The 25,069-nt window shown below is 40.2% G+C and overlaps 2 protein-coding genes across 5 annotated transcripts in view; one reads left to right on the top strand and one right to left on the bottom strand.

Moving 5' to 3' along the window:
* Nucleotides 1–856: 856 nt before the first annotated feature.
* Nucleotides 857–18,311, top strand: rbp3 (retinol binding protein 3). The gene is made up of 4 exons (XM_003225389.4): nt 857–4,373; nt 8,737–8,927; nt 11,940–12,082; nt 15,851–18,311. The coding sequence occupies exons 1-4, from the start codon at nt 1,332–1,334 to the stop codon at nt 16,165–16,167; spliced, it is 3,693 nt and encodes a 1,230-aa protein (XP_003225437.2). The 5' UTR covers nt 857–1,331; the 3' UTR covers nt 16,168–18,311.
* A 2,353-nt stretch (nt 18,312–20,664) lies between these two features.
* The window catches only part of ptpn20 (protein tyrosine phosphatase non-receptor type 20), a 37,082-nt gene continuing 32,677 nt past the window's right edge, over nt 20,665–25,069 (bottom strand). For all 4 annotated transcript variants that reach the window (XM_062975963.1, XM_062975961.1, XM_062975962.1 and 1 more), the window contains one exon: nt 20,665–23,323. In XM_062975963.1, coding sequence (XP_062832033.1) covers nt 23,243–23,323 — 81 coding nt within the window. In that variant the 3' untranslated portion in view covers nt 20,665–23,242. The remainder of the gene's footprint in view (nt 23,324–25,069) is intronic.

The following is a 25,069-nucleotide window of genomic DNA, read 5'->3' as shown; positions in this document are numbered from 1 at the left end:
ATAGAAAAGCGAGCAAGGCAATAGCTTCTCGGCCTTTTGGTTAAGATCAAGTGTTTAGAAAGGCGGGCGAGGCAGGCTTACAGTGTATTTAAAAGATGATCCTGGATACTTTTAACCAAGACTTACCCTCTTTTTTTCCAGCCAGAAAAACGGCAGTCCTAGTAATCTGGAGGTTTATCAATTTTAAAAACAGCTCTGGGAGCCTTGTATGATATCAATGTTACACCGGGTCCATTTATGCTCTACTTCTTTACCTTCATTGAAACTGTGTTTAATTGAAATAACTGTCAGTTTTTAAACAGATATGAATGATGGCACTGTCAGAATTGTTCTAATCTCCTAACACTATGAATAGCATTTCACATAAAGAAGACAGCCAAGGAACAAAAAAGTGTGTTTACGCCTGTGTGCATCAACACACACACACACACATTCTATTTCAGTCTATGAGATTAATTTCTCTTCCCTGGAAGCGGTGACCATATGTTCTATAGTGGTATTACAAGTAAATCCTAATTGATTGCAAATTATGAAGATTAAAGTCACCTTGGATTTAACAAGGAGATATAGGCGTGCCATCCTGAAGCAAACATTAATGAAGCACCAGTGTAAACAATACCAGTGTTTTACTATTAAGAAAGGTTTTAAGAATCCAAACTGCCAAATGCAAATAGACTGCATGCTCACTGAAACATGGGATGGACAACAGTCATTCTGAAAAAGAGAGTGCTTAGTCATAAAAACATAGCTTCCTGAAGCAGACAACCCCCCAAAACAGGATCTTGGTGGGTACCCCTACCTAGCACTAAGGTTAAGGTAGGAATTAGTGTAAATCAGTGTAAATGATAATACAAAAGTAATACTTACATTTATTTTAAGTATAATTTAAATAATAAAACAATAAGTTAGTTCCAAATTATTTATCTCAAGCATTTAGTGTGAAGAAAAATATTATCGGTTGCAGAAGGCATGATCTTAGGAAGCAGTGACCTATAGTCTTGTAAGGAACAGAAAATGCCCTATACCTTATCGGGTTTACTGAGGTCCATTAAGAAGGTTTTGTAAGATGGCTGTTGCAACCAGGAAAAAGCTGCACTTTATCTGTACTCTAGATGACGCCTTCTTATTTAATGAGATTAAAGAGTTACAGTAAGATTAAGTGTTAGTGTTAGATAAAAGGGATATTCTGTTTTCAGATTTAACACTCGGCACTCAGCACTGATTCAGACAGAACAGTGAGGTCAGCAGGAAGTTAAGCTCCTCTCAGTCTGCAACTTCTTGCGATTTTTCTCATGCTGCATTTCAGAGTGCACTTTCTTAACTGAATAAAAATGTTGAGAAAGTGTTTATGGCTGTCAATAGTCCTGGTGTGTTGCAGTATCTATGCTGACAGTGTGTTACAGTCCACACTGGTGTTGGATATGGCCAAGCTTCTGTTGGATAATTACTGCCTTCCTGAAAACCTGGTGGGAATGCGAGAAGCCATTGAACAAGCCATCAAGAATGGAGAGGTCTTGGATATCTCCGATCCGAAACTTTTAGCAACTGTTCTGACAGCTGGAGTGCAAGGAGCCCTGAATGACCCACGGCTGGTGATCTCTTATGAACCCACAGCTCCTGCTGCTCCCAAGCAAAGAATGGAGACTTCTCTAACACCAGAGCAACTCTTAAGTCTTATCCAACATACAGTGAAGTATGAAGTGCTGGATGACAATGTGGGCTACCTAAGGATTGACTACATCATGGGCCAGGATATTGTGCAGAAGATTGGTTCTTTCCTAGTGGAAAAGGTATGGAAGACCTTGTTGGGGACATCTGCTCTGATATTAGATCTGCGTTACACTACCGGAGGGGATGTTTCAGGCATTCCATTCATTATTTCTTATTTGTACAATGGGGACAAAGTGCTGCATGTGGATACTGTATACAATCGGCCTTCTAATACTACTGTGGAAATCTTGACCTTGCCAAAAGTCCTGGGTGTGAGGTACAGCAAAGACAAGGATGTAATTTTGCTGATAAGCAAATACACTACTGGTGTGGCTGAAAATGTGGCCTACATCCTCAAACATATGCATCGGACAATAATAGTGGGAGAAAAATCAGCAGGAGGCTCCTTGGATACCCAGAAAATGCAGATTGGAAATTCCCAATTTTATATGACAGTACCTTTATCATGTTCTGTGAGCCCCTTAAGTGGCAGTGGGCAAAGCTGGGAAATCAGTGGGGTAACGCCATGTGTAGTCATCTCAGCAGAACAAGCTCTGGATAAAGCCCTGGCCATTCTTTCACTACGCAAAGCTATTCCGAACAGTATGAGCTATTTAGTGGATATTATAAAGAACAATTACTCCATGTTGGAACAAGTCCCTGTATTGCTGCAACACCTCTCCACTTTTGACTATTCTTCTGTCTTGTCAGTAAAGGACCTAGCTTCCAAACTCAATGCTGAACTACAGACCATATCTGAAGACCCACGTCTCTTCTTACGAGTCCCTGCCTCAGATGAAGCTGTAACGTCCCAAACTGACGAGAAGGTTGCTATGGCAAGTGATTTGCCCAACAACGAACAGCTCATGAGAGCCCTAGTAATGACTGTATTCAAGGTGTCTGTACTACCAGGCAACGTGGGTTACATGCGCTTTGATGAGTTTGGTGATGCTACAGTACTGGTAAAGTTAGGGCCATACCTCCTGCAGCACGTCTGGGAGCCACTGCAAGCAACTGACTATTTGATCATAGATCTGCGCTACAACATTGGTGGCCCATCATCAAGTGCTGTGCCAGTCTTGCTCTCTTACTTCCAAGATCCCTCTGCTGGCCCTGTGCACTTTTTTACCACCTACAACAGGCTCACAAACCAGACCCAGGCTTATAGCAGTAGTGCTGAAATGGTAGGCAAGCCCTATGGGGCACGGCGTGGCGTCTACTTACTCACTAGCCACAACACAGCTACAGCAGCTGAAGAATTTGCATACCTTATGCAGACCCTTGGCCGTGCCACCCTGGTTGGTGAGATTACTGCTGGTAGCTTATCTCACACACACACCTTCTGCATCTTAGAGCTTGGAGGGGGTTGTGGCCTCCTTATTAATGTGCCTGTCATTACTCTCATTGACAACCATGGAGAGTACTGGCTTGGAGGTGGGGTGGTACCTGATTCAATTGTGCTAGCCGACGAGGCTCTAGAGAAGGCAAGAGAAGTGTTGGAGTTCCATAAGGGCATGGGGTCACTTATTGAAAGAGTTGGACAATTGCTTGAGGCTCACTATGCTATACCTGAAATGGCTAGACGAGTCAGTAGCATGCTGAATTCCAAGTTGGCCCAAGGAGGATATCGTACCGCAGTGGATTTTGAGACACTTGCTTCTCAGCTGACTAATGACCTTCAGGAAACCTCTGGGGATCACCAGCTGCACGTCTTTCACAGTCATGTTGAGCCTTCCCTAGAGGAACAGTCTCCTTTCAAGACACTCACCCCCGAGGAGCTGAATTTTATCATTGAAGCTCTCTTCAAGGTGGATGTCTTACCAGGCAATGTGGGATATCTACGCTTTGACATGATGGCCGAGTTCGAGTCTGTGAAGACCATTGAGCCACAAATCCTTCACATGGTTTGGGAAAAACTAGTAGAAACTAGTGCCATGATTGTTGACATGCGCTACAACACTGGCAGTTATTCTACTGCAGTGCCCATGTTTTGCTCCTATTTTTTTGATGCTGAGCCTCAACAGCACCTTTACACAATCATTGACCGTAGCACCTCTCAGAGTACTGAAGTATGGACTTCATCCCAGGTATCTGGCAAACGTTACGGCTCAACTAAAGATCTTTACATTCTAATCAGTCACGCTAGTGGGTCAGCTGCTGAAGCCTTTACTCGCTCTTTGAAGGACCTGCATCGTGCCACAGTAATTGGGGAACCCACTGTGGGTGGCTCACTCTCTGCAAGTATTTACAACATAGGCAGTACTCCACTGTATGCTTCCATTCCCAGCCAGATTGTGCTTAGTCCAGTCTCTGGTAAAGTGTGGAGCCTGTCTGGGATACAGCCACATGTCACTACCCAGTCTAATGAAGCCCTGGCCTCAGCCCAGAACATTATTCTCTTTCGCACCAAACTACCTAGTGTCTTAAATACTATTGGAAAACTGGTGGCTGACAACTATGCCTTTGCCGATATTGGGGCTACAGTGGCAGCCAAGTTTGCTGACTACGCTAAGAAAGGGACTTACCGAAAGATCAACAGTGAAATTGAACTTTCTGGGAAACTAGCAGCAGATCTAAAAGCTCTTTCTGGAGATAGGCATCTGATGATATCCCATATTCCTGAACGTTCAAAGGGCCGAATCCTAGGACTTGTGCCCATGCAGGTATGTTTTTACTAGTCTAACTTACTAGCTATTTTCGGGAAGTGTTGTGCAAAAAGGAATAAAGAGCTCCAGGAAAAAAGGTCACGTATGCATAATCTTATGTCCTACAGAACTGGTAGAAATAGAATTTGTTCATCTAAGATCTATTGCATTAATGTTATTGTGTGCCTTCAAATCATTTATAATTGATGGCAACCTATCATGGGATTTACTTGGCAAGATTTGTTCAGAGGGGATTGCCTTTGATAGTTGTAATGTGTGTTGTTGAAGGCTTTCAGAGCCAGAATCACTGGGTTGCTGTGAATTTTCCGGGCTGGATGGCTATGTTCCAGAAACATTATCTCATGATGTTTCACCCACATCTATGAGGATGCCTGCCATAGATGTGGGTGACACGTCAGGAGAGAATGCTTCTGGAACATGGCCATACAGCCTGAAAAACTGCAACCCAACTGTAATGTGATTTTTTAAAGAAAAATGTAGACAGCAATTTGTCAAGCAGCAGAACAACCATAGCAGGGAAATGTAATCTTTTCCACTCCTATGTTTCTGACAAACTTCATGTAGTTACTTAGCACTGGAGAGAAATCTATACATCCTCTCCTGAACAAAAAAAAACCCAATGGTGATTGGTATCACTACACTAGGAAGAAAGCTAATTTTAAGCTTAATTTTTAACATCAATAGTAGTCTTGTCTAATTTAGTCTTCTACAGCATGCTTCCAGCTAGGTTCAATCTTTAGCATCTTCTAATGTAGCTAGGGAAGATTTCCAGATTTGAAAGTGTGAAGGCTACACTGTAAATATAGCGAACAATATCACATGGTTTAATGTCTCCTGTACAGTGTTAGGCTGTGGAGAGTTAAATTTAGATTACTGTACGTGCATGTACTATATGCCATCTTCATGTCACACCAGAAGCGACCTGCAGTTTCTCAAGTCGTTCCTGACACTAAAAAAAAATATGTCAGAAAATTCTGCATGCCATATGTCTATTAGAGCTTCAGCCGACTCTAAAAAGGCCACCCTGGCCCTTATTTAGTGGAAGTTCTGCAAGAAAAGAAAGGAAAGGTTACATAAAGGGCTTAATGTCACAGAGATCAAGGGTGTCAGCCCTCTCAATGAAACTAGACCCTTCTGTCTCTTTTGCTTTTGCAGCTTTCAGAGGTGAAATACAATGGTTAAGTCCAACTACTGATATCAGTATTTAAAGCTATTTTTAAAGCTATTTTTATTTATTGGGTCTACTCTACTATAAAAAATACCTCTGCAAATGGAGAATGAAGCTGGGGGTTGTACTGAGAGAGGCATATAGAAGTAATCATTTGAAACTCCATACCCCATCGTTTCAAATGGTAAGGATTTAATTCATGATTGGCTTATGGTTGCAAAAATATAGCCATTTTGAATCAGATCCATCTTTTTGAAACATCCCAAATTCTGCTTTGCTCAGACTTTAACTTGTGTTCAGTTCTGAGCACCACAATTCAGGAAAGATAGTGACACTCATTCCCCCCCTACTGTACTGCTGCTGTTGTCTTTTAAAAACCACAGTTTTTGAAGGGTATTTTGCAATTTGGAATGTCTTCTGCATAAAATTTCCCTCATGTGTGTGTGTGTGTGTAGAAAATAGCATTTTCTGTACAGGAAACATTTTCCATGTGGAAAATAATATTTCTGTGCAGTAATATGTGCAGAAAATTTCCTGTTCAGAAAATGTATTTTTGTATGGAAACTACAGTTTGCAAATTTTAAATAGACTAAATTCTCAATTGCTGCATTTTATATACAAAACATTTTATATATAAAACAGCATTTTCTGTGCAGGAATTAATGTTTCTGCATTGTATTTTTTTAATCGTGTCAGAAGCGACTTGAGAACATACTGCAAGTCGCTTCTGGTGCAAGAGAATTGACCATCTACAGAGTCAGGGTTGTTGTATGTTTTTTGGGCTGTATGGCCATGTTCCAGAAGTATTCTCTCCTGACGTTTCGCCCACATCTATGGCAGGCATCCTCTGAGGATGCCTGCTATAGATGTGGGTGAAACGTCAGGAGAGAATACTTCTGGAACATGGCCATACAGCCCAAAAAACATACAACAACCCTGTGATCCCGGCCATGAAAGCCTTCGACAACACATCTACAGAGTCATTGCCCAGGGGGCACCTGGATGTGTTACCGTCCTGCTGGGAGGCTGCTCTCATGTCCCCGAAAGCTAGAGCTAATAGCTCATCCCATTTTGTGGATTCAAACTGGCAATCTTCAGGTCAGCAATCCAACCTTGTGCCAGCAGTCCAGCCGGCACAAGGTTTAACGCATTGCACCACCACGGTTCCTTTGCATTGTAATAATTTCAACACAGAAATAATACTATTTTTGACACAAAAACACCACTTATGAATTTTGCACAGGAGCCTCTAGTGGCGTAGTGGATTAAAGCCTTGTGACTTGAAGTTTGGGTTGCTGATCTGCAAGCTGCCAGGTTCGAATCCCACTCGGGGAGAACACGGATGAGCTCCCTCTATCAGCTCCAGCTCTATGCGGGGACATGAGAGAAGCCTCCCACAAGGACGATAAAAACATCAAACATCCGGGCGTCCCCTGGGCAACGTCTTTGCAGACGGCCAATTCTCTCACACCGAAAGCAACTTGCAGTTTCTCAAGTCGCTCCTGACATGAAAAAAAAATTTGCACAGGATAAGCTCTGAACTGCAAAAATCCTTACCAGTTCAGGATTCTTCTTGTGAGGACCTTCAACACTTGAAAAACATTTTAATCTAATTTTCAAATATTTTGAATATTCTTTTGATCCCTAATTATGCTATGATTCATTCATCTACACAGAAAGGCCATTTTGAAATTATAGTCTAATCCCAAGCATGTCTGCTCATAGTTTATATGATTTTTTTTTTCCGTGTCAGGAGCAACCAAAGTTGCTTCTGGAGTGAGAGAATTGGCCGTCTGCAAGGACGTTGCCCAGGGGATGCCCGGATGTTTTGATGTTTTTACCATCCTTGTGGGAGGCTTCTCTCATGTCCCCACATGGAGCTGGAGCTGATAGAGGGAGCTCATCCACACTCTCCCTGGGTGGGATTCAAACCTGGAATCCTTCAGGTCAGCAACCCAACCTTCAAGTCACAAGGCTTTTATCCCCCATGCGACCGAAGGCTCCAGTTTATATGATGATAAATAACATTAACTCCAAGGTAAATGTATAAATGCTTGCAATGACAGTAAAGATGACAAATGATTGCAAATCTGTTTAATTTCTGCCGCCTCAAAATGGGAGCATGGCAGGCCACTTTTCTTAAACCTGTTTGTTGCAAAATAAATATTTAGAAAGTTAAAAGAGTTTCAATTCAAAGTTTAAAAAAAATGCTTTTTAAATTTAAAAGAAACACACATAATCATACAATCATAGAGTTGGAAGGAGCTCCACAGGGCATTGGGTCAATCCCATACACAATGCAGGAAATCCAGCTAGACGTTGCAATGGTTTTCAACCTGTGGGTCCCCAGATGTCTTGGCCTTCACCTCCCAGAAATCTTAACAGCTGGTAAACTGGCTGGGATTTATGGGAGTTATAGGCCAAAACACCGGGACCCACAAGGTCAGAACCACTGAAGAGCATTCCCCTGCGGGTAGCTTCTTAGTCTCTTTTTAAATACATCCAGAAAAAGAGATCCTACCACTCTATCCAATTGGTTCAATTACCTGAATGCTCTTAATGTCAATAATTTTTTTCCTAATGTTTAACCAAAATCCACCATCCATTAAATCTCACCCTCTAGGGTAGCAGAGAACAAACCTTTCACTCTCCTTTCTATGGCAGTCTTTTAGATATTTAAGGAGTACAATCATGTCTCCCACCCCAACTCCAGTTTTCTCTTCATCGGGCTAAAAATGTCCAATTCATTCAACTTTTCTTCGAACAGTTTGTTCTCCATTTCACTTATCCTGAGTAGCCTTCATATGAACCCGCCCTTCCAAAAATAAAGATGCTCAGAACTGAACACAGTAGATGAAGCCATACATTTGTCCAACTTGGACAATAGTTAATCATTTCCGATGGGTGCAGAATATAGTTGGTACTAAGCACAAAAAAACTTTATCATGCTTTTCATTTATTGATTTATCTGTTTCCATATAATTCTTCCAGCAATGTTATACGGCTCTGGAAAAACGGGGCCTGATCCAAGGTCACCCAACATGAGGTTTGTGGGATTTAAACCCAAGTCTTCCTGATAGTCCAAAATTATATTATTACCATGCCAATTTTGTTTTAGTAAGACCAGTAATATTTACATACAGTGAATTGTTGCTCTTGGAAGTTAATGGCTGTTTTTTCAAACTGTTTCAGATCCCTCCACCAGAAATATTAGAAGACCTCATTAAGTTTTCTTTGCACACCAATGTGTTTGAAAATAATATTGGCTACCTGCGATTTGACATGTTTGGGGACTGTGAGCTTATGTCCCAAGTCTCTGAGTTGCTAGTGCAACATGTGTGGAATAAAATCGTCAACACTGATGCATTAATTATAGATATGAGGTGAGTACTGGACCAAAATGAGACAAAGACATTGATCAGAAATAGTGTGAAAGTAATGGTATTTTCAAAATAGAATCCATATAATCAAAGTTATCTGAACTTATCTAGGGCTTTCCTGTGTATGCAACTACTATATATATTCATGTATAAGTCGACCTCAAGTCTAAGTCAAGGGCAATTTTGAGGCCAAAATTATGGATCTTGATATGGTCCATAGAGAAGTTGAGGATCATTCCAAAGAGAGGTGAAAGCCATTTTTCTACCTGAACATTCAAAAATATCAGAAGCTGTGCCATGACAGAGAATATAGGGAAATTAGTGCTTCTTTTAGGTTCCCCTGGCATGGGCAAATCTCTTGTTTTTCATCACTCTATTCTGAGAAGAGTGTGGCTCTTTTTTTGGTTAAAGTACAGTACTCACACTGACCCATAGATATTTTGGGGGTTGATTATTTTGACTTAAATTTCTAGACATACATGATCTCATACTTATACATGAAAATATATAATAATGACCTTGAGGCTGGATGCACTTCCTTCCAAAGCTTCTTAAACTTGGGGTCATGACCCAAATGGGCTTGCATAAGTGAATGGTGCAGGTGAAACAATTTTGGCCAATACACTCCAAAAACACCTTCTATTGACAGGACTTCTGGGTCATTTCCTGCTGGTTTTTTTTTTAAAGGCTTCTCCTGTGTTTAAAATGGCCTGAGCAGAATGTGGATAAATTGTTCCCCACACTCCATAGGAGACACCTGGAACATTTATGGGGAAACCAAATGCAATTTAAAAAACAAAAGTTAGTCCTGGGAACCAAAAAATAACCCCAAGGACTATGCATAAGGCACATATTCCCCCCTCCTATCCCCGCCCACACAGGACCTTCCCATTCTGATTTTTCTGATCGGCTAGTGGAGGAAAAAGGGAGGTTTACCCCTTCAGATGTTGCTAGACTGCAGCACTCACTATCTCTAGACTGATGGAAGCTGCTGTACAACATCTGGAATGCAAAAACATGAAACAAAAAATTCAAATTATAAGAAAGGGTGTTCCACTTAAACATTAGGAAGAACTTCTTTACTGTAATAATTGTTCACAATAGATGGCCTAAGGGGATGGTCACTCCCCTTCCTTATAGGTCTTTATCAGAGCTTGGATAGTAGGCTTGTGCATAGATTCGGGTTGGTTGGTTCCCTTCGGCCACTTTGGTTTCTTCAGGTTGTTTGGACGGACGTAACGTCAAGAGCTCAGCCATCATTTTTTTTTTTGCCTGATACGGCCCATGTGGCTGCTGGGCATGGCTTTTCCCCTTCTATTTGGGAGTACGTGGCACATGCTTCCCTAACCCCTTTGCTGAAACTCAGGCTCCCTTGAAGGCAAGAAAGAAAATGGTCTCAGAAGGGGCGCTTCCTTAAACCCGTTGCTGAAACCCAGACTCCCTTGAAGCAAGAAAGGAAAGGGTCCCTTGAAGCAAGAAAGGAAAGGGTCCCTTAAATGCATTGCTCAAACTCAGACTCCCTTGGAAGGAAGAAAGGAAAGAATCCCAGTAATGGAAAAGAGAGCCTTGTAAGTTCCCCATTGTTGCCAATTGGCCGGATCTTCCCAGATCTTTCGTCTGCCTAGCCGAAAACAGATATTTCCATTAGCCAATTTTCAGGAGGCTCCTGAAAATGGATCTGGGTACCCAATGAAATTCAGATACAAAAAACAGATCGCTCTCCAGCTGAATTGTACAAGCCTATTGGATAGGCATATTTCAGGAATTTTGTAGCTGTAGCTGCAGTGCATGGAAGGTGCTGGACTATATGGCCCGTACTATCCCATTTAACTCTCAGGTTCTATGATTCCACTAATCAGTGGACAGAGCCGGTCCAACAATGAGGCGAATTAAGCAGTCGCTTTGGGTGCAAAACATACGGGGGCGCAGTTGAGACTGCTTTTTCTGTTGATTTCTTGTAAAACATGATGTTTTGGTGCTTAATTTGTAAAATCTTTATGTAATTTGATGTTTAATAGGCTTTTCCTTAATCCCTCCTTATTATCCAACACTTTCGCTTATCCAACGTTTTTATTTTTCAATGATTGGTTTGGAGGGGGGCGCCAACATTCTGTTTGCCTACACTTGAAAAATACCTAGGGCCGGCTCTGTCAGTGGATGTACATTTTAAGGAGGAGCAAACCCAAATGTTCTATCTAAAGTATAGTGAAGGGATTTGAATGCATGCACAACCAATTCCAAACCATTTCCACATTAATGGAATCACATCAGTGAACGTTTGAAAACATGCCCAATCAAAATCAGGCTTATTATTTTTACTCCCAATCTTTTCTCTTCCAATACTGCTTTTCAGAATTTATGTTGCCCTTCTCGGTGCCTGCAGCACTCCTCCTCTAAAGGTTTGCCCACTTCACTGAATATAGGAACATAGTGAACTAATGCCTCCTCAGCACACTTTAGGGGGCGGGCTGTGGTGCAGGCTGGTAAACAGCTGCTGCAATAAATCGCTCTGACCATGAGGTCATGAGTTCGAGGCCAGCCTGTGGCGGGGTGAGCACCCGTCAATTAAAAATAAAATATAACCCCTGCTCGTTGCTGACCTAGCAACCCGAAAGATAGTTGATTCTATCAAGTAGGAAATAAGGTACCACTTATAAAAGTGGGGAGGCAAGTTTAACTAATTTACAACGCTGGAATGAGGAAGTGAGGAAGTGCCATTAGAGTGGATGATGAAGCAGCTGCTCCCCCCTGTGGCCAGAATTGAACATTCCCTCAGAAGAAGGTTACATTGCCTCTGCGTCTGTCTGTCTGTTGTCTCTGTCTCGGTTCGATGTGTTTATGGGCATTGAATGTTTGCCCTATATGTACATAATGTGATCCGCCCTGAGTCCCCTTCGGGGTGAGAAGGGCGGAATATAAATACTGTAAATAAAATAATAAATTTAGAATATATGTTTTTTTTTCCTAGTTTGAATATAATGTGATTTATCCCCTCTTTCCTCAATTTTGGGATAGATACAATGTAGGGGGGCCTGCATGTTCTGTCCCACTGTTGTGCTCCTACTTCTTTGACGAAGGACATCCAGTTCTTCTGGACAAAGTATACAACAGACCAAATGATACCACCAGTAATATTTGGACTGTTTCAAAGCTTGCAGGTAATAAAAGTTATATTGTAGTATTTTTTCCTTAGATAGACTAAAAATAGCACATTAGCTCATCATTTGCAAGAGATAATGTGGCAGAATGCCAAGACTCATGTGATAATCATAGTTTATGCATATAATCATATATAACCCAACTCAATTTGTCTATCCACTTTAGTCTGAATTCAAGATGCTTATGAAGACATGAAAAAGCTTAAACGGCTTGAGACCGCAATTGTTGAAGAAATATATTGCTTCCTATAAACTTGCCTGGGGATTGAGGTCTGCATTAACTGAGGCCCCTTTTACACTACCATATAATTACCATATAATTTTAACTACCATATAATCCAAATTATCAAAGAAGATAATCCACATTCTCTGCTTTGAACTGGATTATATGAGTTTACACTGACCTATAATCCAGTTGGGGGCCCCTGGTGGCACAGTGTGTTAAAGCGCTGAGCTGCTGAACTTGCGGACCAAAAGATGCCAAGTTCAAATCCCAGGAGCGGAATGAGCGCCCGCTGTTAGCCCCAGCTCCTGCCAACCTAGCAGTTCGAAAACATGCAAATGTGAGTAGATCAATAGGTACCGCTCTGGAGGGAAGGTAACGGCGCTCCGTGCAGTCATGCCAGCCACATGACCTTGGAGGTGTCTATGGACAATGCCGGCTCTTTGGCTTAGAAATGGAGATGAGCACCAACCCCCAGAGTCGGTCACGACTGGACTTAACGTCAGGGGAAAACCTTTACCTATAATCCAGTCCACAGCTGTTCATCTGGATTTTATATGGCAGTGTAAAAGGGGTTTGAATTAACTGTAGAGTACTTGAGAATAATCACTTTTTCTGCTTCTGTTTCTCTCAGTTTTACTTTTCTACTGCCAGGCACTTGCCTAGAAATTGAAAGGACAGGGTCCACCCTAGCCATTACTCAAGGCTTAAAAAAATAAGCATTGCTTTTCAGCTTTCATTTCCTGTCAATATAATGGAAGAAATGGGGACTAGCTTCACAAGATTATTATCGGGAAGATAAAGGGGAAAATACAGTGCATTTTAAAATTAAGACATCTGATAAAAATCACACTTATTACTTATAGTAAGTATATTGGTATGAATGTGATATAAGCTAGTCACTAATGCATATCTGATTCAATTCACTTGCATGTATAACCAAAACTTCGCCTAAGGACCTCATCATATTAGACAAATAATGTGGGTGCATTCGGCTTGATCTGGACCTTGCCATTAGTGTTCAGTGTTAGCCCATGTTTAAATAAAACAGAATTAATTCTCTGCCAACACATTTGTTCTTCTTATCTGGATTCGCCCACTTCATTTGCCATCACATGCATTCGTAGAGTCCCCACTTATTCCACCTCCCCCACCATTTTCTCCCCTAAAAGACCCACCCACTGCACAAAAACGGGAGTATGAAACCTCTGTGGTGCAGAGAACGAAATAGGGATGAGATCGTGCCAGTGGTTGGTGTTCAGATTGCCTGACTACCAAAATGGGAGTCTGCAGTTACTATCTAATTACTTTGGAACTTGCAAAATGAGAGAGGGGTTCCAGATATAATAATAATAATAATAATAATAATAATAATAATAATAATAATAACAACAACAACAACAACAACAACAACAACAACAACAACATTTATTTATACCCCACCCCATTTACCCGAAAGGACTCAGGGAGGCTTACAATATAAATAAATATAATGAGTAATATATGTAAAGTAAAAAATAAACCAGACAATAACATGACAAATCAAAGACAAAACAAAATAAAACAAATTAAACAAGGAGCCCCCGGTGGTGCAATGGGTTAAACCTTTGTGCTGGCAGGACTGCTGACCAAAGGTCAGTGGTTCAGTTCCGGGAAGCAGGGTGAACTCCCGTCTGTCAGCTCCAGCTCCTCATGCAGGGACATGAGAGAAGCCTCCCACAGGATGGTAAAACATCCAGGCGTCCCTGGGCAACGTCCTTGTAAACAGCCAATTCTCTCACACCAGAAGTGACTTGCAGTTTCTCAAATCGTTTATGACATGCAAATAATAATAATAATTAAGCAATAGGCAGTATAAAACATTTACTTTAAACACAGTGATTCCTATAAGTTAAATAAAAGCCAAAATATCTGAGTCAAAGTATATCCATATGCAAAATATTTCTTTTAAGGGCTTTTGCACACAGCCACATAACCCAGAATGTCAAGGCAGAAAATCCCATAATATCTGCTTTGAACTGCGTTATCCGACTCCACACTGTCATATGTTCCAGTTCAAAGCAGAAAATGTGAGATTTTATTTAGCTGTGTGGAAGGGGCCTAAGAAGGGGTGTTGGTGTGGGAATTTACCTTCGACTGGAGAGACTGACAATAATGATAGACTTGAGGGAGTAATGGCGGCAAGAGAAGATTTATGGCTAACGGCTGTAACTGTCCACTTTTTGCCAACCAATTGACATCATAAAAGTTTGGCGAGGCAAAAATGACCAGTTGCCATCACATGGGAAAATCCATGATTTCCCCCACATCTAGGCACATGCAGATGACTAGCTCCAAATAATACAAATTTCTTGAACAAAAGCTCCAGGGACCATCAGGCGACCACTGGAAGTAGGCTTGTGTCATGTCATGGAAACTGAGGGACTTCAATTTAACAGCATCTAGAAATGGGAAAATTGTCTAATGTGATGAGGTCCTAACTCACGCTATATAAATGGAGGATTTGGGTTTTGTTTTTTTAAAAAAATCTTTATTAGAGATTTTTCATACAATTTTTATAAAAAAATAGGGAGAAAGAATGTTTAGGGAAGGGGGGAATTGTGGAAAGGGTCCAGGGGGGAGTAGAGAGAGAAAGCCAGAAACAGCATATTGTGGGATATCAAAAGGGAAATTAAATTAAAAAATGAAAAGAATATATATATATATATATATATATATATATATATATAGAGAGAGAGAGAGAGAGAGAGAGAGAGAGAGAGAGAGAGAGAGAGAGAGAGAGAGAGGAGGGGGGGGGAGAAAAGAAAAATTGGAGTGAGGATAAAGAATAAGAAAAAAAAGGTATATAAAAGTCTGGATCTTCCAAGTCTCTTCCGGTGGAGTATTTTTCATTTGTTGTTTTTTCTTTCTCAATCTTCATTCAATTCTTCTTGCTTCTTTGAATATATTTATATTTGAGCCTGTATACATATATACAAATCTATATTTATATCTATCTATATCTATATATAATTTTCTGAAGGGTGGATCTTTCTTATAGTTTTTTAGGTATATTATCTTCTTCTCTGTTCTTTATTTTTATTTTTCTCTTTTCTATTTATATACTTCTCTACTTGTTGCCAATTTGTCTCTTTTCTTGGTTTTCCCTGCTGTTTAGCCATTAGAAAAGTTAGTCTATCCATGTTTTTTATTTCATTTTAATTATCCAATCTATTTTCCTAGGTGTTTCTTTTTATCTCCAATATTTCCCATAAATAATTCTGGCTGCAGTTGTTAAGTATGTTACTATTTTTTCATTATTTGACCCCGGTGGGTAGTTTGAGATGCCTAATAAGTATGTTTCGGGTGATTTACTAAATCTTTTTTCTAGGATCTTTTGTATACTTTCATGAATTATTGCCCAAAATGTTTTTGCTTTCCTGCATTTCCATTTGGGTTTTTTTTTTTTACGTGTCTGGTGTCATCCCTATTCTTGTACACCTATTTTCTGACTCCAGAGTGAAAGGAAACTTTCTGACTTGCTTAATTTTACCTTGTTTTTGAAGGTAAAAGATATGGCCTCAATAAAGGCTTGATCATTCTCACCAGCTCTGTGACTTCTGGTGCTGCTGAAGAATTTGCACACATCATGAAGAGACTGGGTAGAGCCTTCATCATCGGACAGAAGACCAGTGGGGGTTGCCACCCACCTCAGACATTTCATGTGGATGGCACTAACCTCTATATCACAACCCCTGTGTCGAGATCTGTCTTTTCTGTTAATGACAGCTGGGAAGGTGTTGGAGTGAGCCCTCACTTGGATGTTTCCACTGACGTGGCACTCATCAAAGCAAAAGAAATGCTCAAAGCACATCTCCATTAGTTTGGGGTAAGAAGGGGAAAATATTCATGGAAGTAATGAGTACAAATGAAGAATTATGAAAGAAATATATCAAATAAATATTCCTTTATTTTCATTAGGAAGTGAGTTTCCCACCCCCTTGAAAATCTACAAGAGTACTTATGTAGAACCTCAAAGGTAGAAAACGAGGAAAAGAAAAAAAAGATGATGATCCACTCCATAAATTGCAGCTTTTCTTTCATAGTCTCAAACCCCCAAACTCTCAGTTTCTTCATAGGTAGGATTAGTATTAATATGATGATGATCTTTATTTCTATCCTACCTTTTCCCCCATAGGGATTCAAGGCGGCTAAAAAATAACATGACAGAACCCAGTAAAATTTTAAGACAAGGCAAATTAAAAAAAAACCCTGAATGCATATAGAATTAGGGACTACAGTGTTCCCTCACTTATTGCGGGGGTTACGTTCCAGGACCACACACAATAAGTGAAAATCCGCAAAGTAGGGACACTATATTTATTTTAATATTTATACATTATTTTAGTAGTTATACATTATTTTAAGTCTTTATCAACCAATCGTGTATTAATAAATCACCTCCTTTTCCTCCTGTTGCCGCTTGGGATCCTTTTCTCTTCCTTCTTCTCCTTCCTCCCTTCCTTAGGCTGTAAATTGTAATTTTTTATGATTTATAATATTCTTTTAGAGTTTATTGAAAAACTGCGAAACAGAGAATCCGTGAAAAGTGAACCGCGAAGTAGTGAGGGAACTCTGTATTGATTGTAGGCAGTTGGCGTGAAGGCTTCAAGTTGCTTATATAATTTTCCATTTAACTATTTCCATTTTCTGTAGTGGTGCAAATATCTTGGATCAAATCCATGTAGCATATAGCCACCTATATCTTGCCTTGCTAACATATGTCCCTGATTCTTTCCTGATTTATGTATTTTCGTATGTATGTAATTAAAATGCTATCTTTTTGCAGCCCAATAAGTTCTGTAAAAACTAGATGGAAAAGTCCATACTAAATAGTAATACCTGAGAAACTCGGGAACAGAATTGTTGAGTATTATAAGCATTTAACTGGGTAGCTGATACATATTGTAATACACTGAATTACAGAAAGTATGTTTGTATAGATACAGTAGCCACTGCGGTTATACAAGACATTAGGGATCATGGCAGGACCTAAGGATAGAACATCACAGATATCCTTATGTCTTTGAAAATATTCTGACCTACCAACTGAAACAGTGCTATGCAGAGATAGCCACACACAGAGAACATCAAGCTCTTCATCTCCAGTATTAGAGAAGATCCTGAAAACATTGTTGAGTCCCCTCAGGTGAGAAAGGTGGGATAAAAATGTTGTAAATAAATAAATAAACAAACCATAAAGTTCATACAGTCCAACATCCTTCCATGCAGGAAGGAATACACAACTAAAGCAGTTTTGAGAGATTGACATCCCATGTCTGTTTTAATAATAATAATAATAATAATAATAATAATAATAATAATAATAATAATAATAATAATACTTTTATTTATATTCCGCCCTTCTCTCCAAGGGGACTCAAAGCAGATTACAACATATAAACAGACGCAGGCAAACATTCAATGTCTTGTTACAATGAAATACAATGATAGACGAATACACAGACAAAGGCAAAGGCTTCTTTCATTTCCGGCTCTGGAGGTAGTGCTCCTCTGGGGGAGGTGCTCTTCTCCATTTCCAAGCCGAGGAGCCTGCGTTGTTCTTAGACACCTCTTGGTCAAGTGGCTGGCATAATTGCTTGGAGAGTGTTTTTATCTTTTCCTGCCAAAACAGTACTTATTGATCTATTCCATCCGGCCCCTCGTCAGCCATTGGAGAGTGCTCCAGCTGCATTGGAAGTGAGGAATATTCTCCTATTGGCCAGCAGGCGACGCAGTCCAGCCTCTGCAGGGAATCCTCCCTGACGTCATCAGGGCTCAGCCAATCACGGCAGAGCCAGCCCAAATTGGCGGGGGCAGGGGGGGAAGCAAAAATTTAAAAGGAGTAAACTGTATAACAATGTCTGTTTTGCAATGTATGGGATCTCAGCTTGTTTTGGCAAATAACCACAAGCTGGCATTACTTTCAGCTGACTGAATAAAATACCTCGGTGGCTTCTTCTTCAACTTGGTGAGATTTATTCTGGAATATTGGCTTCTTTGTCTCGCAGGGGCACGGATTCACAGAGTGACCTGTTGCTGGCACCGGTAACTCTGTCTCAGGTCTTGGTACCTGCACTTCAGGTTCCACTATCCGAGGTTCGGATCTCACTATCCATGGCCATTTTAGATTGCTCTATTTCGACAGAACTTTAAAACGTACTGTTTAACAGATTACTCTCCCAAGGGGGGGGGGTGTTAGGGGTTCAACCCCCCCCCCAAATTTTCACATTTAAAAAAAACTTGGTTTAATCATGAATTTTAACTGATTGACCAAATCCCCATGAGTGTCCACTGAAGTTTATCTGTCTTGAATGCCCACTGAAGCTTTATCGATGGAGCCTGATTTCTAAATTATTTTGCGTTATGGAACTACTCTTCATGATTCGCTAAAAAGGTTTCAACCCCCACCCCCCCAACCTAATTTTTTTCTGTCTATGGTCCTGGTTACTCTTACTTTATAAACATATTTGTACAAAAATTTACACCTAATACATGTTGCAGAGTGGCACAAAATTGCTCATTATTGATCATATTTTGGGTCTGGTTGTGATGTCATAAATGACCATCCCGATTTGGAGTAAGAGCCAAACCAAGCATTCTTTCACTATAAAATCCAAAATCGTTCATATTTCACCAAATGTTTATCATTCTCAAATATTTGCTTTAGTAGAAACTGTTCCTATATGTTGTTGAAGACTTTTATGGCTGAATCACTGGGTTCCTGTGAGTTTTTCAGGCTGTATGGCCATGTTCCAGTAGCATTCTCACTTGATGTTTCACCTGCATCTATGGCAGGCATTCTCAGAGGTTTGTTCAGAAGTCAGTGGGAATGAGGCAAGTAGGGTGTATAGATATCTGTGGAATGTCCAGGGTGGGAGAAAGAACTCTTGTCTGTTTGAGGCAAGTGAGAATGTTGCAATTAGACAGCTTGATTTGCAATTGAGTAGGCTTGCAGCTACAAAACCTGGCTGTTGCTGCTTGGGGGCATCTTTTGTTTGGGAGGTAGGTCAGCGGTCACAGGATCCTCGAATCCCACCACCTTCAAGGTGAACTGAACCACCTAAATTGGGCTGTACAAGTCAATGGATACTCCACTACACACATCAGAAGACCTGCAAGATCAAGAACAAGCCATGAGAGTAAAGACAAAGACTTTACTTAGAGAAAAAATATTTTTACCATTCATCAAGGGAACCACTACCTCATAGGGAAACTGATGAAGAAAAACAATCTACAAACAATCTACAGACCCACCAAGAAAATTCAACAAATATACACATGAAATCAATCTAATATACACATGAAATCATGCCTTTTCCCATGACTGCCTGATACAGGTCTCTTCTGTAACAGCCACTGTGACCTTCGGAGATTCTGTTGTGCAGCACAAAGTTTACGAAAACTGAGTCTCCTATCAACCAGCTCATTATCTTGCAACTAATTATTCTCTCTACCTGGGATTTCATCCTCTGAACTAGTTTCCTCAGAGAACAACTCCTCTGCACCATCTCGGGAATATGACCTTTCACTAACGGCTGGAGACAAACACTGATCATTTTCAGGACTTAAATTCTCATGTTGGCTCACAGGCCCAGAGTTTCCATGATCCACTTTCCCATTTACATTAGTATCAGCCTTAACTATGGGCTGCTGCACTACAACAATGTGTATTCATCTTCCAAAATGAATACCATGTTATTCAAATGAAATCATTGACAGTTGCTCTCCTTAAGATACTTTAAAACCTTTTTTATTTAACCATATGTGATTATATTGTAAACAAAGGACTTTTTTTTTACACGAGTCCACTAATGCACTACAGTCATGTTATTGTTGGTAATGGAAACAGACTGCATTGAGCAATCTCAATATTGTACCTGTCTTCATTAGCATGATTGTGCTGATTTGCCCATTTGGGATCCTATGAGTGTACTTCCGCACACCCTTGTGACTCCATTATTACACAATATTGTGGTCCTCAATTAATTTATTTTAGTGTAATTGCAGAAATACGGGATTTAAAAACAAGCAAAGTCCAAATATAAATAGAAAATATAAAAGAAAACAGCCAGCTTGGGAAATGAGTGGGGGCAGAAAGCGGAGAGAATCATGTCTGCTGGTGTCATGTTAGGCATCCATCACACCAAGGTAGGCAACAGGAATGTTAATAGCTGTGATGGAAGAACTGGAGGGTTGGGGAGAAAGTAGACCAGTTGTGGGATGTATGTGGCATTATGTGATAGCAACAATTGCAATGCCAATTTGCTGACCTCATGTAATAAAGTCCTAATGTTTCATAGTGAAATGAGAATCGTGCTGCTTTGCTCAAAGACTTTAATTTCTTCATTCAAAAATCTGAAAACATGATACATCAGTTAAAAAGAGATGGAACACGATGAACCTTATGTTTTCATAGGTTGTCATTTTTGATCATATTCATGTTTAACCTTGAACCAAGAAAAACATATTCTGCAATAACGTTTGATTAACAATAACATAAATTAACAAGAACATAGAGGATATTCTATTCACTTCAAAACTGTAGTCACTGAGGGCTGCCAGGATGAGGACCTATCAGGATTTATTTTCTTCTAATCTATCAAATTCCTATGAAAAGCCCACATTTTCTATTTTAGTTCTAACTGTATGTTTAGCTTTCTGTTCAGATGTATAAATTTATTAGGATGTTACAATATTTATTGTTGAGGGGAATCCATTCCCAACTTTCGACCCCCAGATTTTGAATATTAGCATCTATCGCTTCCAGTTGGAAGTGATGGGAACTGGTAGGAAATGTGGGGACCTGGGTATTAGGAAAGCTGTCCTAGGGAATAGTTGACTGGGAGAACCTGTTTAAGATGTAATGGAGTCCCTATCAAGTGCCTGTTGATGCCACAGTTGGACTAAAACCATAAAATACAGCATATACACTAGTCTCACTTATCCAACATAAACGGGCCAGCAGAACATTGGATAAGCAAATATGTTGGATAATGAGGGATTAAGGAAAAGCCTATTAAACATTAAATTAGGTTATGATTTTACAAATTAAGCACCAAAACATCATGTTATACAACAAATGTGACAGAAAAAGTAGTTCAATACGCAGTAATTCTATGTAGTAATTACTGTATTTACGAATTTAGCACCGAAATATCACAATGTATTGAAAACATTGACTACAAAAATGTGTTGGATAATCCAGAACGTTGGATAAGCAAGTGTTGGATAAGTGAAACTCTAATGTAGTATGAAGAAATGAAGACAGTTTATTATTTGAGGATAAATAACTTTCTGTAATGCCCAACATTATTTAACACGGCTGGGCCTTTCTCTTAATAAATAAGGGAGTCCCAACCTACATTTCCTGAGAGAGAACATGAATAGAGGAGAAAAATTGGGATCTAGAAGGAAGTGTGCTGTTCGTCTCCCCAGAACAACCTTCATCCAAGCTCATTTCCCTCAAAAAACCAGCTTGAATTTTACAGGGCTAGTAAACGTAAAGGTTTTCCCCTGACTAAGTCTAGTCGTACCTGATTTTAGGGGTGCTCATTTTCATTTCTAAGCCACAGAACTGGCGTTGTCCATAGACATCTCCAAGTCATGTGGCCGTCATGACGGCATGGAGCGCCGTTACCTTCCCACCGGAGCAGTACCTATTGATTTACTCACATTTGCATGTTTTTGAACTGCTAGGTTGGCAAAAGCTAGGGCTAACAACGGGAGCTCATCTTGCTCCCTGGATTCGAACCGCCAACCTTTCGGTCTGCAAGTTCAGCAGCTCAGCAGTTTAATCTGCTGTGCCACTGAGGGCTCTTTTACATAGCTAGCTGGGGAAAATATTGTAAAAGTTTCTCTTCATGCCTCATAATTCATTAAAATTAAAATATCTTCTCAATACATTAGTGTTATAAGAGAGACCAAAGATAGGTAGTCCAGATTTCCTTTCTAACATTTTAATTAAGGACTCATCTCTATCTCCCAGAAAATCTGGGGTCCACCCAGAGCAATAATGTATCCACATGCTCTGCACATGACCCAGGGCAGTGGTAGTGGATCCCCACTGGTTCAGCTTGGCTGAAATGAATATAGCATGATTGGACTGTCATCCTTCCCTAGTCCGTTGTTTGTGTCATTGGGGCAGCTGGAACACTTGACCGCTCTTAGCTGTCATTGGGTGCCTTTGCTGAGCCATGCATTAAGGACCAGGAGTCTCTATCTGCTTTCTATCCAGGTTCCACTTTGGATTATATGGCTGGTGTTGATAAGCCCAGAGTTGGCACGTCCCAGTTAATATAATATTGTAAATATTATAAAAACTGTGTCATGGTATACATCAGATATGGGCAAACTTGGGCCCTCCAGGTGTTTTATATTTCAATTCCCACAATTCCTAATAGCTGGTATACACCAACGGAGACCTGGGAAAGCTCCAGAACTTCCTCATGAAGACATCAGCATAGAAATTGTTCTATAGGAGATTGCTCCGAGAAATTAATATTCATCTAGGAAGATAGCGTAAGTATTCAGAATACAGTCTCACAACTCTCCTCTTCAGAAACAGCAAGGTCTTATGTAATTTAAAGATACCTGAATGAAAGAAAACAATGTTCTTTCAACTGCCATGCATACTTATTAATCTCTGATATACTCTGGGGCAAAAGGTAACATTACAAAGGCTAGCAGAAGTGAATTTGGTTACAAGCACACATTTTTATATCTACATTTTCTGCATATGTCTGTCTACTTTGCTTAGATAGTGCTTTAAAAATCAAATTGATACAGAAATATAGCACAATTCATTTATATAGGACTTCCTATTGTTCCTTGGACATCTTCATGGAATGAGTTGCAGTTAATAAGAGTCTCATGGAGATGTAAAAGCAGTATTTTCTTTACTGCGGTTGCTGGGTACTCATGCTTTGAATGTTCTTCAGGACTTGAAGGGCTATTTCATAGCAAAACACATACTGTTCCTGGATAAGAAGTGGGAAACAGAGTTATATTCCTCATCACAGGATTACAGACACTGTAAAACAGTCAGTTGTTGTGGGAATATTCTAGCTACGGGAATGTACACATATGTAGAACTACCACTATTATGGTAATGTCAAGTACTACTACCTCTGATATCATTATAGGCCTTTCTATATTGATTGATACGGTAAAGGTAAAGGCTTCCCATTGACATTAAGTCTAGTCGTATTCAACTCTGGGTGGTGGTGCTCATCTCCATTTCTAAGGTGAAGAGCCGGCGTTGTCCATAGACATTTCCTAGGTCATGTGGCCGACATGACTGCATAGAGCGCTGTTACCTTCCCACCGTAGCAGTACCTATTGATCTACTCATATTTGCATGTTTTCGAACTGCTAGGTTGGCAGAAACTGGGCCTCACAGCGGGAGCTCACCCTGCTCCCTGGATCCGAACTGCCGACCTTTTGGGCAGCAAGTTCAGCAGCTCAGCGATTAAACCTGCTGCGCCAATAGGGACTCATACTGATTGATAATGTGGGCCCAATCCAGTGTTCTGGTGCACTACCCTCCCATTTGTGCTACTTTATGTCCTTACAACACTGAGGAAGTGATATGAACGAAATTTGACACTAGCAGTCTAAAAGTAAAGTGTCTTAATAAGACTAGATAATACTTAAGACCTTTTTCCATTTTGTTTTCTACAAATTACTATACACAGGCTATGAAAGGTTTGAACAGTCCAATTACATTTTTTTTAAAAAATAATTGGAGTTGAAATTCTGTTGCCATAATTTCAGGTCCCTCTGGGCCATTTTTCAAAACAGGAAGAAACAAAAAGTCAGATACTCTGGGAGGATGTTCAGTATAAACCCTAAAGATGGGAGTCTTTAATATGTCCTAAATTATAAATAAAGGTTAGCTTTATTTTAGTTGTGTCTGACTCTGGGGGTTGGTGCTCATCTCCATTTCTAAGCTGAAGAGCCAGCGTTGTCTGCAGACACCTCCTAGGTCATGTGGCCAGCATGACTGCATGGAGAGCCGTTACCATCCCACCGAAGTGGTACTTATTGATCTACTCACATTTGCATGTTAACTTACAAAATGTGAAAGTAATAGGATTCAGTTCTGCTTGGAAACTACACTTTCAGACGCAATATTTATGGGACCTGTTCCTTGGAAGATGCCATTCCTTTTTACTGAAACTTTTACAGATGAGTGGAATTCACTGTTCTGTTAAAACAGGGCTACACTCTAGCGTATCTCAGCACACATGAAGTGTAGTTTATACCCTTGGCTAAATACATCCCTTCACAGAGAAAAGCTTTGACAAAATCTCAAGCCTATATTCCTGGGGTGCATCTTAACAGGGCAAAAAAAAAAAAAAAAGCAATGCTGATTTGGAGTGTGGTACACTGCTCGCCCCTGATCTGGTTCAGGAGCTGGGTAGATGCTACATCATGTCCCTGAGCAGCACTGGAACTAGTTCATGACCCTTACCTTGCTCCCCTTGGTCTGCCGTTTTCAGTACCCATCAGACACAAAAATGTTCCTGAGTGGGAGACTGCCATGGCAACAGAGTATGGGATCCTAGGATTTGTTTAGGCAGGGGGCATTGAATTCTAAGCCAGAGAGCTCTTGCATCTAACTAAACTATAAACTCCAGAAGTCAAGAGAATGATCCCATGGCAATCAATAATAATAATAATAATAATAATCATCATCATCATCATCATCATCATCATCATCT

Source organism: Anolis carolinensis, chromosome 3 (genome assembly GCF_035594765.1).
Source record: "Anolis carolinensis isolate JA03-04 chromosome 3, rAnoCar3.1.pri, whole genome shotgun sequence".
Taxonomy (NCBI): Eukaryota; Metazoa; Chordata; class Lepidosauria; order Squamata; family Dactyloidae; genus Anolis; species Anolis carolinensis.
The sequence above is the reverse complement of the archived record's forward strand: the minus strand, read 5'-3'. Positions and strand labels throughout refer to the sequence as shown.